This window comes from Octopus sinensis, linkage group LG5 (assembly GCF_006345805.1).
Source record: "Octopus sinensis linkage group LG5, ASM634580v1, whole genome shotgun sequence".
NCBI classification, from domain to species: Eukaryota; Metazoa; Mollusca; class Cephalopoda; order Octopoda; family Octopodidae; genus Octopus; species Octopus sinensis.
The window spans coordinates 22,071,288-22,090,067 of NC_043001.1; the positions used below are offsets into that span (position 1 = coordinate 22,071,288).

At 36.4% G+C, this 18,780-nt stretch overlaps 1 protein-coding gene across 1 annotated transcript in view; it reads left to right on the top strand.

Annotated features, from left to right (window-relative positions):
* LOC115211790 (actin-like protein 6B) overlaps positions 1-11,921 on the top strand; it is a 148,121-nt gene extending 136,200 nt beyond the window's left edge. The window contains exons 13-14 of the mRNA XM_029780479.2: positions 4,388-4,474; positions 11,642-11,921. Of these exons, the coding sequence (XP_029636339.1) occupies positions 4,388-4,474; positions 11,642-11,722 (168 nt within the window). The 3' untranslated portion in view covers positions 11,723-11,921. The remainder of the gene's footprint in view (positions 1-4,387; positions 4,475-11,641) is intronic.
* Positions 11,922-18,780: the final 6,859 nt, after the last annotated feature.

The following is an 18,780-nucleotide window of genomic DNA, read 5'->3' on the forward strand; positions in this document are numbered from 1 at the left end:
GGGACTGAACCCGGAACCATGTGGTTGGTTAGCAAGCTACTTACCACACAGCCACTCCTGCTGGCCATTTTTGTACATTCTTACATATATCTTATCACCGATTCTAAAGAATTTTGGCATGTCTTTATTAGCATGTACTTTTTACGCCACTGGTAACAGTTTATTGAATACTGACTTCACCTTTCTGCTGGTGAACTTCCTTCTGGTACATTTGGGTTTGGAGTTACCCTGTATACCCATAAGTATTGTTGGATCATGACCTCCTCTTGTGCCTTCCTTATTAGCTTTCTTTAAAGCCCTCTTAAAGGTGTCCACGAACCTTTTGGACCTTCCATTCAATCTAGGGTGGTACGATGCTATAGTTTTATGTTTGACTGAGGGCTGGCAAGCCTGAAGGCTGCACCAGGCTCCAATCTGATCTGGCAGAGTTTCTACAGCTGGATGTCCTTCCTAACACCAACCACTCTGAGAGTTACACTATTGCACAAAACACTTATGGATGTATCCCATAAATTAAATTCCTTCACATATTCAGTGCCAAATAAATTCATGGATTTTTTTCAACACATAAACATTCATTCTTTTTGGTTCGACCTTTGAACATTATATTATTACAAATGCATTCGCTGTGAAATATAATCTTCTTCCAGAAGCACCATACGCTATTTTGTTTGAACTACATAATTTTGGCTTACCCATTTGTTCCCATGTTTTCTCATTTATGATTGTGATATCACTTCTTGTGTCTAATTGCATTCTGACACTAATGTTTTCAATTCTCATATTCACGAATTTTCTGTTTGTTGAAGTTACAACATTCCTGTTGACAAACCCTTTTTATTTTTTCTTGTTTGTTCCATTTTTCTAACATTCTAGTTTTGCCGTGTGATTTTATGTCCTGTAAACCTGCAATGAAAACACTTTGCTTTTTTATATGGACAATCTTTTTTTAGGTGCCGGTGGCACGTAAAAAGCACCATCTGATCGTGGCCGTTTGCCAGCCTCGTCTGGCACCTGTGCCGGTGGCACATAAAAAGCACCCACTACACTCATGGAGTGGTTGGTGTTAGGAAGGGCATCCAGCCGTAGAAACACTGCCAGATCAGACTGGGCCTGGTGCAGCCTTCTGGCTTCCCAGACCCCAGTTGAACCGTCCAACCCATGCCAGCATGGAAAGCGGACACTAAACAATGATGATGATGATCCCACCACATGCCATACATGGGTCTACATCCCAATATTTTTTCTGTTTTTCCTGCAATACTTTATTTGTTTCTGACTTTTTTGCACTGGTCTTATTTGGAAATACTCTTTCCATTGAATTTCTTCTGTGTCCTGCCTTAATTTTAATATCCTGTTACACTCTTCCGACAGTTTCTGCAATGTCAAATCCTGGTTCATTTCTAGTTTTGATAGAATTTTGGTTTGGATTTCTGCATCCCTTCTATCTGTCAATCCTTGTGCAAAAATCAACCACCTTAAAGAATCTGGAGTCAGCATATCCAGCCTAAATCCCTCACATTCTTTGTTGACTTGACCTGTGTAAGTAGTGAAGTCATCTTCGCTCTTTTCCATGTTTAAACGTTCCCATGTAGTATTAAACACTGAGCTCTTTTCACTAAACATTTTGCACAAAATGTCAACTGTGCCAGGGAAATTTATGTCAGATGCTTTTCTTTGGCAATATGAAGTTACTATACTTCTAATGCTCTGCTGTCGCCAGTGTTCTTAAAACTAGATACGTTTTCATATCATCCACCCAATCCTGGCATTTTTTTCCAAACATTTGTTGAAATCTTCAAAAGTAAGCCTCGAAGGCTACTCCTTCATCAGGGTCATATTTGAATTCACATAGGATTCCTGGCTTTCACCCAGGCGGCCCGGGTTCGATTCCCGGCATGGGAACGTTATACTGGCCGATGCCAGCGCTGCCTCGACTGGCTTCCATGCCGGTGGCACGTAAAATGCACCAATCCGATCATGGCCGTTTCCAGCCTCGCCTGGCATGTAAAAAGCACCCACTACACTCACGGAGTGGTTGGCGTTAGGAAGGGCATCCAGATGTAGAAACACTGCCAGATCAGACTGGAGCCTGGTGCAGCCTTCTGGCTTCCCAGATCCCCGGTTGAACTGTCCAACCCATGCTAGCATGGAGAACGGACGTTAAACGATGATGATGAATTTGCAACATGGTCAGGTGAAAATTTATTCTCCGGTTTGATTATCAACTCAAACTATCCCAGCTAACAAGTCTTCCATATTTCACAATTTTCATAAGTTTACGCAAGATTCTTGTTTCTTTTTTGTTGAGGTTTTTTAATTCTCTACACGAATTAGTTTAAACTCTCCATGTGAATGTTTCTTTTTTTTTTTTTTCCACTCCATGTTAATTAGTTTTTCCTTGTTGTCACTGTTCTAAGGTGGTCTTTTGCCACTGTTGTATCTGTCTCTTGATGACAGTTGTCACTCTGACAGATATTGTTATATTCTGAAGTTGTTGATAGAATGCTTCTATCTGGCTCTGTAATACAGTGTTATTATCTTCAAAGGTTGGATTGTTATAACGTCCACTCAGTATCACAGTATAATTACTGTATCAGCACAGACACGACTGTCAACACAGTTTTCTCATACTCTCAACCTTCAATCTTCTGACCTTCTCTTGACTGGCTACGGGTCTATTTATAAAGGCTGGCCACTCCCACTTTTTACCAGGAGGCACCTACAGTTTCACTATAAATTTGAAGGGTATCCAACTGTGGATGACTCATCAGATCATGTCAAAACCATCTAACCCATGCCAGCATGGAACACGAATGTTAAATGATGATTGTGTTTGTACCCTCCCCATCAATTGACAACCAGTGTTGGTTTGTTTATGTCCCCAGATTTGTGGTTCAACAAACGTGACTGACAGAATAAGTACTAGACTTAAAAAAACAAGTCCTGGGTTTGAATTGTTTGACTAAATCCCTTCAAGGCAATGCCCTCAGCATGGTTGCAATCCAATGAATGAAACCGGTAAAAGATGGACACCTCTCTCAACCTGTGTAAGCATTGAAAAACAGATCTTAAAACAGTGAAGATCAGGCGTAAATAAAAGCATGCTAGCCATGCTTTAATCTCTTGATAAGCCAACTTTATCTTCAGGTTGATTCAGTCAAAGTAATTTCTTACAAAATGTTTGACCATATAATGTAAGAAGTTATTATTGTTCAATATAATTCAAGGTGCAGACATGGCTGTATGGTTTGAAACTTGCTTCCCAACTACATGGTTCCAGGTTCAGTCCTACTGTGTGGCATCTTGGGCAGGTGTCGTCTACTGTAGCCTCGGGCCAGCCAAAACTTTGTGAATGGATTTTGGTAGATGGAAACTGAAGGAAGCCCATTGTGTGTGTGTGTGTGTGTGTGTGTGTGTGTGTGTGTGTGTGTGTGGTGTGTGTGTGTGTGTGTGTGTCTATGTCGATGTTCATCCCCCATCACCACTTGGTGACCAGTGTTGGTGTGTTTACATCCCCAGAAGTTTGGCAGAAGAGACCAATTGAATAAGAACCAACCTTAAAAAAAAAGACAAAACGTATTGGTATTGATTCATTCAACTGAAAATTCAAAGCATTGCTCCAGCATAGCCAGTCTAATAACTGAAACCAGTAAAAGATATGCTAACTTTATCTTCAGATTGATTCAGTCAAAGTAATTTCCTACAAAATTCGTGACCATATAATGTGAGAAATCATTATTGTTTAATATAATTAGAATTCTTATTTCTTTATTGCCCACAAGGGGCTAAACATAGAGGGGACAAACAAGGACAGACAAATGGATTAAGTTGATTACATTGACTCCAGTGCGTAACTGGTACTTATTTATTCGACCTCGAAAGGATGAAAGACTAAGTCGACCTCGGCGGAATTTGAACTCAGAATGTAAAGACAGATGAAATACCTATTTCTTTACTACCCACAAGGGGCTAAATGCAGAGGACAAACACGGACAGACAAATGGATTAAGTCGATTATATTGACCACAGTGCGTAACTGGTACTTATTTAATTGACCCTGAAAGGATGAAAGGCAAAGTCGACCTCAGCGGAATTTGAACTCAGAACGTAGCGGCAGACGAGATACCGCTTGGCATTTCGCCTGGCATGCTAACAGTTCTGCCAGCTCGCTCGCCTTATTAATATAATTAGAATTCTATTAATAACTCCTTTGACTACTGTACTTTTGTCATCCTCTCTCTCTCTTTTACTGCACCAAATTATCATTTTCACCAGTTGCACTCTTGTGTCTTTTCAGAAGTGACTGTAATTTGACATTTTGTTAGTTTTGTTGTTTTTCACTTATAATTACTGAAAAAACATTTTTGTTGTTTCTATTTTACAGAGCATGAGATTAAAAATAATAGCTGCAACAGGAACTGTTGAAAGACGGTTTAGCAGTTGGATTGGTGGATCAATTCTTGCCTCTCTGGTATGTAATTTTTAAATGTTATCTTTCATTTTTACATTGTCTTTATCAGTATTTTATGGATACTTAAATGTTACAGCTAAGACAGAAGAATATTTTCAGTGATTTTAAGATGCAGTCCTTATGTCTGAGAAAGAATAACATCACTGATTGATCTAGGGTCTGCTTTAGAAGGTTCAAGTTAAATTGAAGCACCTTCCGTTCGTGGCCGCTGCCAGTCTCGCCTGGCCCCCGTGCCGGTGGCACATAAAAGCTCCATCCGTTCGTGGCTGTTGCCAGCCTTGCCTGGCCCCCGTGCCGGTGGCACATAAAAAGCACCATCCGATCGTGGCCGTTTGCCAGCTCTGTCTGGCACCTGTGCAGATGGCACATAAAAAGCACCATCCGATCGTGGCCGTTTGCCAGCTCTGTCTGGCACCTGTGCGGATGGCACATAAAAAGCACCCACTACACTCAGAGTGGTTGGCGTTAGGAAGGGCATCCAGCCGTAGAAAGACTGCCAGATCAGACTGGGCCTGATGCAGCCTTCTGGCTTCACAGACCCCAGTTGAACCGTCCAACCCATGCTAGCATGGAAAGCGGACGCTAAATGATGATGATGAAAACAGACAGGAATAGGGTTTTGAGAATCAGCTCTGTTCAGGAAGGACTTGAAATAATATTAAAATTTTTAAAATAAAAGTGATGTGCTTTATTTGTCTTGGATAGCAAAATGTTATAGCAGTGAAGTACAAAGAGGATATATATAAATATATATATCATCTTGAACATCATTTAACATCCATTGTCCATACTGGCACACAAGTTGGCTGGTTTGACTGGGGCTGGCAAGCTGGAAGGCTGCACCAGATTCCAGTCTGATTTGGCATGGTTTTCTATAGCTGGATGCCCTTCCTAATGCCAACCACCCCGAGAGTGTAATGGGTGCTTTTACACGCTATTGACACAGGTGCCATTTGCGTGACACCGGTATCTGCCATGACTGCAATTTTGCTTGGCTTGATGGGGCTTCTTCTCAAGCACGACATAATGCCAAAGGTCTCTGTTATTGCTTCTGTGAGGTCCAACATTCGAAAGGAAATCACCCACATTGCTTCTGTGAGGCCCAGTGCTCAAAAGGTGTTCTTTACATGCCACCGGCACGGGTACCAGTTACATGACACCAGCATCAGCCACGATTATGATTTCACATGGCTTGATGGGTCTTCTCAAGCGCAGCATATCGTCAAAGGTCTCAGTCACTAGTCATTGCCTCTTTGAGGCTCAAAGTTCAAAGATCATGCTTCACCACCTTGTCCCATGTCTTCCTGGGTCTACTTCTACCACAGGTTCCCTCCACCATTAGAGTGCTTCTTCACACAGCTGTCCTCATCCATATGATTCATATGACTATACCAGTGCTGCTGCCTCTCTTGCACACCACATCAGATGCCTCTTATGCCCAACTTTTCTTTCAGGATGCTTACACTCTGTCGAACATGCACGCTGATATTGCACATCCAGCAAAGCATACTGGCTTCATTTCTTTCAAATCTACAAATGTCCTTGGCTGTCACAACCCATGTTTCACTACCATGTAGCATAGCTGTTTGCACACAGGCATCATACAATCTGCCTTTCACTCTGAGAGAGGCACTTTGTTGCCAGCAGAGGTAGGAGCTCTCTGAACTTTGCCCAGCTTAATCTTATTCTCACAGCTATACTCTCGGACCATTCACCTCTGCTACTAACTTGGTCACCTAGATAACGGAAGCTATTTACTACCACTTTGGTTTTTGCTTGGTTAATGACTATCATGAGCAAGAGGAGACTAGGCACCAATCCTTGGTGGACCCCTACTTGTACACTGAATTCTTTGCTGTACTCATTGCCAACCCTCACCTTACAGGTAGCATCCCTGTATATATCCTGTAGTGCTCTCACAAACCGCCCATCTATCCCTTGTTTCTGCATTGACCACCAGATAAGGGATCAGGGGGTTCTGTCAAAGGCTTTCTCCAAGTCAACAAAAGCCAAGTACTGAGGTTTATCTTTGGCAATGTATTTCGCCTGCAGCTGCCTTACCAGAAATATAGCATCAGTGGTGCTTCTCCCTGGCACAAGACCAAACTGCATCTCATCTAGGCTAAGCTTCTCCCTAATTAGTTGGGCTATGATGCTCTCCATAACTTTCATCATCTGATCCAACAATTTTGTATCTCTGCAATTATTTCTAAGGTATCACCTTTTTTTTTTTGTAGCAGTTGACTATGGTGTTGCTACACCAGTCATTGGGTATGATTCCTTCATGAGCCATCTGATTTACAATATGGATGACTAGACCATAACCCACACCACCAGATATTTTAAGCATCTCAACAGTGATTCCTGATGGGCCAGGGGCTTTCCCTGTCTTGATATCCTTAATTGCTTTATCTACCAAGGTACTGTCAATTCAGGTTGCTGGTCCCTCAATTGGGTCAACATTTGGCAGACTTTCTTCCTCCCATTCATTCTCCATGTTCAGCAGTCTTTCATAAAGGCATTTCTTTGCAAAATCATTAAATACAAGTGCACCATTATTCATGCAAACCACGTTTCTCTCCTATGACATCACGATTTTCTCTCACACTCTATCTTGCAATCTGAAACACTTCAGTTCTTTAGTCCTCATGTCGCTGAATATAGGCAAACTTCTTTTCTGCTTCTCCCTTGGCTAGATATACCTGTCTCCTAACTTCCCTTCTGGCAATCTGATACAGCTCTTTGCTACCCCCATTCTTCCAGGCCTGTTTCTTTACTCTAATGGCCCTGTCTACTGCATCATTCCACCACCCTACGTCTTGATGGGACTTTGCACCAGCTGCAGATTTGGTCTGTGGCACTCAGCAAGCTGTTCCACAGGAATTCCCAGTTGTCCTCTATGTCACAAGCTCGTAGCTCCTCCCCACTCATCAAATTTCTCAATTAGGATGTCACTAAATCTTTGACCATATGAAGGGTCTTTAAACTTCCAAATCCTTCTTTTCCAGATTGGTCTGCTACTTGGCATCCTTCTGGTCTGGTGTCTAAAATCACTAATGACTAGTCTATGCTGGGGGGTGCATTCTTCATCAGGGAGGGTCTTTGTATTTAAGAGCGACCAGGTATCTTGCTGTCTGGTGAGAATGTAATCAATCTGGCTAGCACAGTCACTTGATTGGTAGGTTATCAGGTGGTTGGCTGGCTTCCTGAAGTTGGTGTTGCAGATCAATAGGTTATTTGCATCACAGAACTCCAGTAGCCTTGTTCCCTCTTCATTTCAGTCCCATGGACACCATGTAAGATACCAGGCTGCCGCCTGACATGCCCATTGAAACCTCCAACCACGAGGTGGCCTGCAGAAGAATATCATAAAAGTGGTCCTTCTGTTCATTTGGTAGGCTCGCTTGTGGGGCATAGGCAAAGATAATTGTTACTATATTATTCTGCAAGACTAGCCTGAGCTTAAGCACTCTGTTGCATACTCTGATTACCTCTATGACCGTATCCATCCATTTCTTAGCAAGTAGTATGCCCACACCACCTACCCTGTCGTTGTTACCTTCCCAAAAGATTTTATACCTATGTGTCTTGCCTGTGAGGAATCTGGCTGAAGCTCCTCACCACCTTACCTCTTGGATGCAGCATACATCAACATGCCTCTGTTCAAGTATCTCAACAATCTCACTAGACTTACCTTTCAATGTGACTACATTGACAGTGCCAACTGAGTAAGGGACATGGGAGGGAACATGGGAAAGAGGAGTGATGGTATTCAGCACCTGAAAAGGTTTCACTGATCGCTTGATAACAGACATGTCACATCAGTTGTTCTCACTTTAACCTACCGTCATTCAAACATGTTAAAATTGTTGCTCCTACTGGGGGTGAATGTAATGTAAGCATTGTAAGTATAAGTGTTATTAGCATAGTAAATATAAGTGTTACTGCTTTAAGTAAAAGATCCATCAAGCCAAGTGAAATTATAGTTGTGGTAGATACTGGTGTCATACAACTGGCACATAAAAGTACCCATTATACTCTCAGAGCATGTTGGTGTTAGGAAGGGCATCCAGCCGTGGAAACTATGCTAAGTCAAACTGGAATCTGGTGCTGCCCCTCAGCATACCAGCCCTAGTCAAACCATCCAACCCATGCCAGCATGGACAATGGACATTAAATGATGATATATACATATACAGTAGAACAAAATATAGACAAACTTGTTCGTAGTTTATGTTATAACATCAACTTGACCATAGCCAAGTCTTATTTATGCATCCTCCATCCCTTCACTTAACATTGGAATTAGTTTAGGCACTTGGTTTATTCTGAGCAATCATTTTGTGTACCTGTTATTTATATGCCCTTTGACATCTTCTTACCTGCACATATCTCCAAGAGAAGAATAAAATGGGATTTAGTTTGCCTTTTTATTATCGTAAAACATCATAAATTATGTAATCTTTACACATATTTCACTAGCAAATACTTGTATGTCGTACAGTAATTATGTAGATGATTGAATAACATTGAAACACTTGGATCTTCCAAGTAACTGAGGTTGGTAAATAACAATAGATTTAATTACTATTTTCTTTTGAAGATCTGACATCTCGTTGTGATTATGCAGTCATCTACATAACAATTACTGCACAAGAGTAGTATTCACTCATGAAACACATGTAAAGATTATGTAATTTATGATGTTGTAATAAACAAGCCAAATCTCCTGTTTTTTTCTGCTCCCAGATATACACTCTAAATTATTCTAATGTATATAAGTACCGGAAGAAAATCAGATGACAAATTATGCTTAATACCTGATTGGAATTTGGCTATACATGGATTTACATGGAGTTCTAAGCATTGATTAACCATTATGCTATCTCATTCAAAATAACAATTCTTCAAGATGTGTGTGTGTTTGAGAATGGAAATAAAAAAGATAGTGAAGGATTTCAATAAGAAATGATTTGCTCAATTAGTGGCAACATGCCAATAATTGAAGGAAATATCCCGTCCCAGATAATGAGAGCAGTTCTTCATTCATGTTTACTAGAGGCAACATATACTTCGAAGGAATATTTTTTGGCAACGAAGGGGAAAAACTATTTTTGATGCATGTTTTAGCGATGTTAAGAATATTAGAATTTTGGTTAATGAGACAAGAGTCTTTGTTTCTTGTGAATTTTGCCTTTTTTTGTTTTTTGTTTTTATTATATATCTTGTGGAGTAACCAAGGACAACTAGTTAATGTAAACTGGGTTTATGAAATTGGGAATTGTTGAAAGCAGATGAGCTTATGATGTCATCTTTTTTATTGAGTGGATTGAGAAACTGTATCTGACATAGATGGATGGGTAGGGTATGACTGAGAAGGAAGACTTCATGCTGTATTTTTTTTCCATATGATTCATAAAAATCATATTTACTCTAAGATTTTGCATCATATCATACATTACTGGGGCTCCTGGTGAAGAAGAGATTTATGGTGTTGCAAGGGACAACTAATTAATTATCTCCATCAATTAAGTGCAGGAGTGGCTATGTAGTTAAAAAGCTTGTGTTCAAGCCATGTGGTCTTGAGTCTAACCCTGTAATACAACACTTCGCACAAGTGTCTTTTACTATAGTCCCAGGCTGACTAAAGTCTTGTGAGTGGATTTGATAGACAAACTGAAAGAAGCTTCTTATTTCTTTACTGCCCACAAGGGGCTACACACAGAGGGGACAAACGGATTAAGTCGATTATATTGACCCCAGTGCATAACTGGTACTTATTTAATCAACCAAAAGGATGAAAGGCAAAGTCAACCTCAGCGGAATTTGAACTCAGAACGTAGCGGCAGGCGAAATACCGCTAAGCATTTCACCCGGTGTGCTAACATTTCTGCCAACTGAAAGAAGCTTCTGTGTATGTGTTTGTGCCCCTCATATTGTAAATAAACATCACCATTGTACAATTAATGTTTTTCCAGTTTTCTGTAAAACAAATTAAAAAAAAAAAACATTTGACCATAGGAAAGTATTATCTTGCTTAGAAACAAGTTAAGGTTGGCAACAGGAAGGGCATTCAGCTGTGTAGAAAAGCTGCTTCAATAATTTCTGTTTGACCCATTCAAGCATAGAAAAGATGTTAATATGAGTGTCACCAGTTAAGAAATAGTGGCCAACAGTTTGTGAATCTTCTTTTCTTAATATGTTAAGCAGTGAGTTTGCATACTGGAGCCAAATGGTTGGTGACATTTTGTCTGTCTTTACACTGAGTTCAAACTCCACCAAAGTCAACTTTGCATTTCATCCATTCGGACATTGATAAAATAAGTACCGATTAAACACCTGGATCAATGTAATTGACTTACCCCTCCCCCAAACTCACTGGGCTTGTGCCCGGTATCACATAATAAGCACTTGTGCTGGTGGCATGTTAAAAGCACCCACTGTAAAGGGGTTGGTGTTTTAGGAAGGGAATCCAACCACAGAAACCAAGCAGACCAGACTAGAACCTACTGCATGGCCAAAGTAAAACGGTTTGTGCTCTTTGGTAAGTTTTCACAATAACTTGACTTTTTCTTGTGCAAAGGATGATGATGATAGCCCATTCTGCAACATTAATGTTGCCATAGCCATCTCGATCAGATAGAAGAAAAGATTATCAATCATGCTACACACCAATGTAGAAAAAGATTTTTTGTTTTGATAATCACTGAAGGATTTTAATTAAAAAATTTTTTTTGCCCTCTTGGGTCTTCAGGTTTTGCTAATCTAATGACGTAACATTCCTTGAGAAACTCTTTACATACAATGTTTTATGGTTCCTTGAAGAGGTAGGGGACATATGCTTTTGTGTTAGATCATCTATTTTTTTTTTTTAATTCTTTGCTTGTCCAAAACATTCTTGTTTGTTTTTAGTTGTTTCATATTTTCTATAAAGTTTTCCTTTTTGTAAGTCCCAAGTTACCCTAGTTGTTGAAAAAAAAAATGGGAATCATCTACGATGCACGGATGCCATTGAAAGATATCCTGTGTATTACATACGATACACAGGCACAGTAAAGTGTTACAAAATGCACTGACCACTAAAAAGGGTGGTTCAACCATTCTAGAGAAAAGACGTAATGGTGACTATAAAAACATTACTGATTTCAAAGTGTTGCTCTTTTGCAGGGTTCCTTTCAACAGATGTGGATTTCCAAGCAGGAGTACGAAGAAGGAGGGAAGGGCTGTGTGGAACGCAAGTGTCCATGAGCCATACCAGACTCTTGCCTTTAAGTCTTCTGCTCATATCTGTAGCAGTGGCAGGAATATTGATGACACCTCAAGGATCGGTTACTTTGCCTCTATTAAGAAATGTCATTAAAATAACCATCATTCAAATCACTATACCACCTTTCATTCATCGACTAGATATATATACATGTGATGTAATAAATCTATATCTCATTAATCAAAGTAGTTTATCTATTTTCCTTAAGTGCATCCAATTGTAAATTTCTGTTGCAATTTTTATACTTATCAGAAGTTTCACTTTATTATTAATACTTTGAGATATTATTTATAAAAAACTAATTTGCATTTTCCTCTTGTGCTGATAGAGGTGGGTAAATTTTAAATTTTGCAGTTTGCATGGCTAGAATATTTTTATAACTCAACAGTCTTGCTAATAAAAAATGACAATTTTGGTGGAAGTGTTAAGTTGGACAGAAAAAAACGGTTGGTTGTCTATCTTGTTCACAGAACAACGTTTCTTACTATTTCACTGATATTTCCAATATAACTGCATTTAAGAAAAAGTTCTGAAGATGAAGGTTTTTGTACTCTTCTTTAAGGCAAACATAATCATCAATTGCATTCTTCATTTTCTTATTTTGAATTTTCAACTATCGTGAATGTAATAGAGAAAAATGCTTTTGAGTAGAGAGGGAAAAAAATTAAAAGATTTTAAAAATAATACTTTCATCATTCAGGTTTTGTTTATGTAAAAATTGCTTTATGTAGAACACTACTAAACAGTATTCACATTCTTTTTATCAGAAAGTATAACTTCTCCACAAGTAGAATTAAGTTTTGACGTTATACAGTCTAGTTCATAAACACCCCTTCCTCACTGGGAAGGAAAAAGAACCACCCCTTCCACATACAACAAAAACCGACATTGATAGACAACAAGATTTATTGATCAAAGAATATCTTCAGACATGAATTATGGGGAATATTCGAGGGGAGTAGTATTTTTCAGTGATTAAGTGAAATGATGTCTGGCTAAAGAAGCACTAAAACAATTGCTTCACAACTTTATTTTTCCAGCTCGACAAGAATATTGCGAACAATGCAAGAATAGAAGGGGGGGAAAAAATCATTCTAATCTTTAAAAATATACAAACCCCACTGATCATTTACATCAAAATATACAAAAAGCTGAACTAAAAAAAAAAAAAAATTCATTACAGATCAAGTTACAATTCTTAAAAACAGCAAATATTTTACAACAATAATTGATAGAAAAAGAATGTGTGTATTTTTATAATTATATAAAAAAAGAATAAAGATTAACAATAGAAGACAAGGCTAAGTATAAAAAAAATTTTTAAGTGTTTAAAGAATTCAGAATCTTAGAATTAGAAAATAATAGATTGGTTAAATTAGAAATCAATTAAATAAAATATAATTTCAGGATTAATAGTGGAGACAGTTTCCTTGGAAGTTCATAGTTTAATACTGTGACATGGTGTGTGTATATATATATATAGATATATTTGAAGTTAACACAAGGACACCTGAACAAACAAAGATGAAAAAAAAAAATCTTAGCTTCAAAGTATTTCAACAACTGAAATATATTTAAGATGTTTGCAGCCTTGAAGTGAAATTGCACTTTTCTAGCTTTTATGTATTCAAATATAAAAAAATAGTTTTTAAAATCTTGCCAATCAATCAATCAATTTGCATTAATTAACTGCAGCTTTAAATAATTACATTCAAAGCTGCAGCTAAGTCGTGTAAAACAAGTTTTTCCAACTAACATTTCTCAAATAAAACTTTTTGTTACCCAAAAGTACAAAACAAAAGTATATATTACTTTCTCATTAAAAGATCAAATCTGCTAGAGTTTGGTAGAAAGAAAGGTTTCAAACCTAAATAATTTTACAGTTCTTTAGTTACTAAAGTAACAATTAGAGTTCCAAGTATGCTTGGAGTACCATGATCTTAGTTTAAGTTCATAATAGTTAATATTACTAAGACTTATTTTTAGAAGTACTGCTGGTATAAATCTGAAATTTGTAATAAATTTTTGGTGGACTCTTTTTACTGAATACTCAAAGTAATGATTCCAATAATAGTGCTTTTACATCAGTAGATTTAAGACTTATTGGAAAGAGGGTGGGATTTAAAAAAAAAAAAAAAAAAAAAAGGTACAATATTTGTACCTTTCTCAATGGTAGTTTAATGAGGCTGCTTTGAGAAATTCTAAACATAGTATAGGAATGTTTTAATCTTTTGAAAAGTGGGGAAAAAAAAATTTCAGATTTCTTTTACTGACAGTTTTGTCTTCAGCACTTTATAGAATTTGCAGTGGGTGGGTATATATTTCAAGATTGAAACCACTGATTCAACCAGGACTGTTATGGTCGTGTCGAACCATTGACAAATGTTCACAAAATACTGACTGATTTCCTGAGATTATAAAAAAGAAAAGAAAAAAAAACTTGCTGAAAGCAAAAAAAATATGAAATAAAGTCTTTAAAAGCTTCAACTATAGATGTATTTGAATTGTACAGAATGAGATTGGGATATCATTAGCTCTATCAACTTCTGTAGTAATAGAAACTAAATTTTCACCTGCTTCATATGATGATTTCAAATTTTGGCATGGGGCCAGCAGTTTTTGAGGAGAAGGGGGTTAGTCGATTACATTGAGCCCAGAATTTGACTGGTACTTATTCTATCAACCTCAAAAAGGATGAAAGTCAAAGTTGACCTCAGCAGAATTTGAACTCAGAATATAAAGACAGACAAAATGCTGCTAAGCATTTTGCCCGGTGTGCTAATGATTTTGCCAGTTGACCACCTAACTTTAGAAGAATATCTTAAAAGTATCAATTATCTTCTCTATGAAGTATCCTATGCAACAAATATTAAAATTTCAAATTCTACAATATAAAGAAACTTAACTATTCCCGAGATTTCAATTGTGTTGCTATCTTTGTCAACTCTGCAAACATACTAGAGTTTGTTTTTAATTTGAAAGAAAAAAAAGGTTAAAAAATTTTTTTTTTTAATCAGAGAATTGAACCAGAATATCCAATTAAAAGGGACCTGTAAAATATATTTTAGGTTAAATAAGATCTGATTATTAGACAAGTCAGTGTACTAATACTTGAGCATTATTTTTAATTACTCTAGCAATTATGAAGGCGCAGTTGCAAGATCATGGCTTTCATACTTAGACCATGTGGTATGTTGTGTTCCTGAGCAAAACACCATTTCACATTACTCTAGCTCACTCAGCTGTAAATGAGTAATTCCACAATGGACTAGTATCCCATTAAGAGGGAATGTTGTGATCTTGGACACTTATACACCTTGGTAACCAACCCCACCGAGAACCAGAGACAGTATTTTATTAATTACTGGTGATTTAGAATTTGATTTTATCTTAGCGATAAATCTTTTCTCAACATTTCATTTCCTAATTTTGCTTTTCATTGGGTGGACTTGACCAAAGTATATTTACATCTGTCAATGTTACAGATGTACAGCTTAGGATATATCATCTGAAAATTAATTTCTAAAAGGAAATTCTATTTTCCTACACCAACAGATATAAACTGTTTTACTTTACACAAATTGCAGTGTGGTTACACTTCATTGAGGATGTTAAAACAAACGAAGAAACCTATCTGGCATCTGCTTCGAAAAGAAATAATATTATTTCTTTTTTTTTTTTGCCACATTATACTTGTTTTAGTTTTTTTTTTTTTATGATCTGTATATCTGTTAAATGTGCCAATACCCACTTACCTAGCATTTGTATGGTGGAAAGGGAAAAAGGAGACTACGGCAGTTCAAAGATGATGAAGTTAACAAAAAGTACTTTCAAACTTCCAGTTCTCCAGCTTTGCATAAAAAGTTGTTATGGTGGAAACTTACCAAAGAGTGCATACAAGGATGAGGTTTCTTAGTAATACAAACTATTTTACTTTGGCAATACAGTAATGTCATTAAGGAAAATGGCCTGGAAGTAGGAAAAATATAATGCATGTTAAGTTGGGAAGGGAAATATTTCTGTTAATGAGAGTGAAAAGTTATGGAGAAATAAAATGTGACTAAGTTTGTTTTACAGCCACAAAATTTAATTTCATTGATTTTCAAGACAATTTTTTTGGGGGGTAAAAAAAAAAAAACGGGGCTGTAAAATATATGTTGTTGAATTAGAGAGACTACCAACAGACAACCCTAGTGTAAGACCGACATTATTACTAAGCAATAGAATGACCATACAAACCAAGAGCAAGCTTCTTACAGAAGATGGCCAGAATCGATGTTAGAGAACTGTTGATAAAGAAAATATGGCAGTGAGAATTCACAACACAGATTGAAATCAAGAGAAACAGATTGGTCCAACCAGCTGCTCTTTTGTCCAGACAATTCCCCAAAACATTCTGCATTTAAAAAAAAAAAAATCTTGATTGTCCGTCCTCCCATTGAAAGCATCTGTTTTTTAATTTTTTTTTTTTTTTTGTAAGTTTTCCCAGTTCTCATGTCAATGTAAATGAGATCATTCATGTCGTTATATCAGTAAGCATGAACAGAAACAAGTGTAGGGTTCGATTTAACTTTTTGTGCAACCTCAGTAATAAAACTTCCCCTTCTCTGTGCATGTTTTAATGTTAATTTATTGAACTGCCATTATGAACAATATGAAAATATTTCTTCAACTCAGTACTAAACCATTTTCATAGTGGGGTGGGACAACTAAATAAAACCTCACGAATAAGTCAGTTGTGTATAAGTCACACTATTTTATACTTCAACTGAAGAGAACCGGGGTGTGGTTGTACATGGGCCGAAGCTAAACTATGAAAGGAAAAAATTTTGTACCAAGATTTAGAAGTGTGACTTATGAGTAAATATGGAATATTGACTTCAAAAACAATGAAAGACAAAGTTAACTTCAACAGGACTGAAACAGAAATGTGAAGCACCAAATTAAATATGGTAATGTTCAAGACTAGAAATTATGCCAATATCTCTCTCTTTCTCTCTGCCCAAGAAACATGTAAGGTGATGAATTTTAATTCACTGAACATTTAAGAAATCAACGACTCTAATATCATAATAAAAAAGTGTCTAGTTCAGAAATATGGAATATAACCTCTTTGTAATTATCTTAGCTCAAAGAGTTTAAATGAGAAAAAAAATTATTTCAATATTTAAAAAGACAAAGATATTTTGTTACAAAATCTTCAGCTCAATGAATTCTTTCAATGATGATTTTGACAATTTTCTTTGTTATCTATTTGTCCATACATTTTTGTAATTGCTAACTCACAAATGCTATTTTCTCTCATACAATATGAATAATTAGTTTGAAGCTGCAGAGAGCAACTTTTTGGAATGCTTAGAGTCAGGCTACAAACATACAATGATTATATATGCTTACTATTGGAAAAAAAAAAAAAAAATCTAAACCGAATAAATTTTTATTCAATTTTAAAAAGTACTAAACATTACAAAATGCAAATGTGCATAATGTTTGTTTGGAAGAGAACAGTTATTTTTGAGATTTTCCATATTATTTATATTGTAGTTTTACTTGGCATTCTGCAAGACAATTTAAATTATATGAAAATTTGGTGTCACTAAGTTATGGTTTGTAACCAATTAGTGTCAAAAATCATGTAGGTTAATAGCTGTTCAAGGCACTGCCAGTATTCCAGGACATTCTCAAGGTTTTTGTGCTTTTTAAAATAAAAGACCAAAAAGAGGATTGGTTGAATAAATTTCATAATTATTAGTTGATGAAAGTGTGGTTTAAAAAAATAAAAAATATATAGATATATATGTATATATATATAGCAGCTAAACCTATTTCAATCTGTGCAAAATAAATGTAATTACATCTATCCTCGTTTATCTCCGTTCATCACTGATTTCTGATGACATGGTACGCTCAATTGCAAACCTTGTTACACATATTGTGAATTGATCTGTGAAAAGACGGGACAGAAATCAGTCAAAAATTGTGCTTGTTATAGCTTTGCTTTTTTTTTTTTTTTTTTACCGATCAGATATTAAATTTTACTCTTTTTCCAAACATGAAACAGTTATCGTTACACATGTTTAAAACCTGGAGATGTTATATGGCTAAGTTAGAAGGACAACTTAGGATCTCAGAATGAAATCCATTGTTCCATATGTTTTACTATTCATCTGTCACTGATTCATTTAACTTTTTTTTCTTCTTTGGAACCAAACACCCGTAATAAATGAGGATACATGTATTTAAAATTGAAAGTCAGTTCAAATATAGCAAATAATTGTGTGTTATAATGTGTTGGTATTTTTAGCTTTACAATAAAGAATTAAAGGTAACTTCACCATGTGATTAAAAGACATCTTCCTACTTGCCTTGCTTGACATGCCCAAAACATTCTTTTACCTGGCACAATAGACAGATTCACAGGCAAACAAAGTTCCTCCTTGATGCCCATCTATGAAATTTTAATATAAAGATATCATTTTACCTTAAGAATATATAATGATATAATTGTCTAATCAAAGAGCTAATATAATTAAATAAAAGTAATTAGAAATATGGAAAAATAAGCATTCAGAAAGTTGTTTTGATGTATGGGAATGAGTAAGTTATTTTGTTTTTTTTATCTCAGAGGTAGAAAATCAATAGAAAGAGGATAGATTAGTCATTGCCCCTCCCCACAAATGGAAAAGATTAATTTTCAGATATATTGAGCAAGAGAACAGATTTTAAAGTTCATCTTAAAATAATGTCATTTATACAAATTTTTTGATGTTACTGATGAATTAATAAACTAGACAAACCAATCAGAGTATCCAGAGATTGCATCTGTGATGTTTTGTTACCTGATGAAGTTAAAGAAGCTATTTAGGTGATATTATTTAAAAAAAAAAAGAATTTGTTCTTCTCATCTATCAGAAATATAGATATTCTTAATGTGAGCAATTAATCTTTCAATAAATAAAACTAAGATGAATACAACAACACTCAAAGTGGAATGCCTGAATCGTAAAAACACTAAAATACATGCCATCTGTAAAAAGAA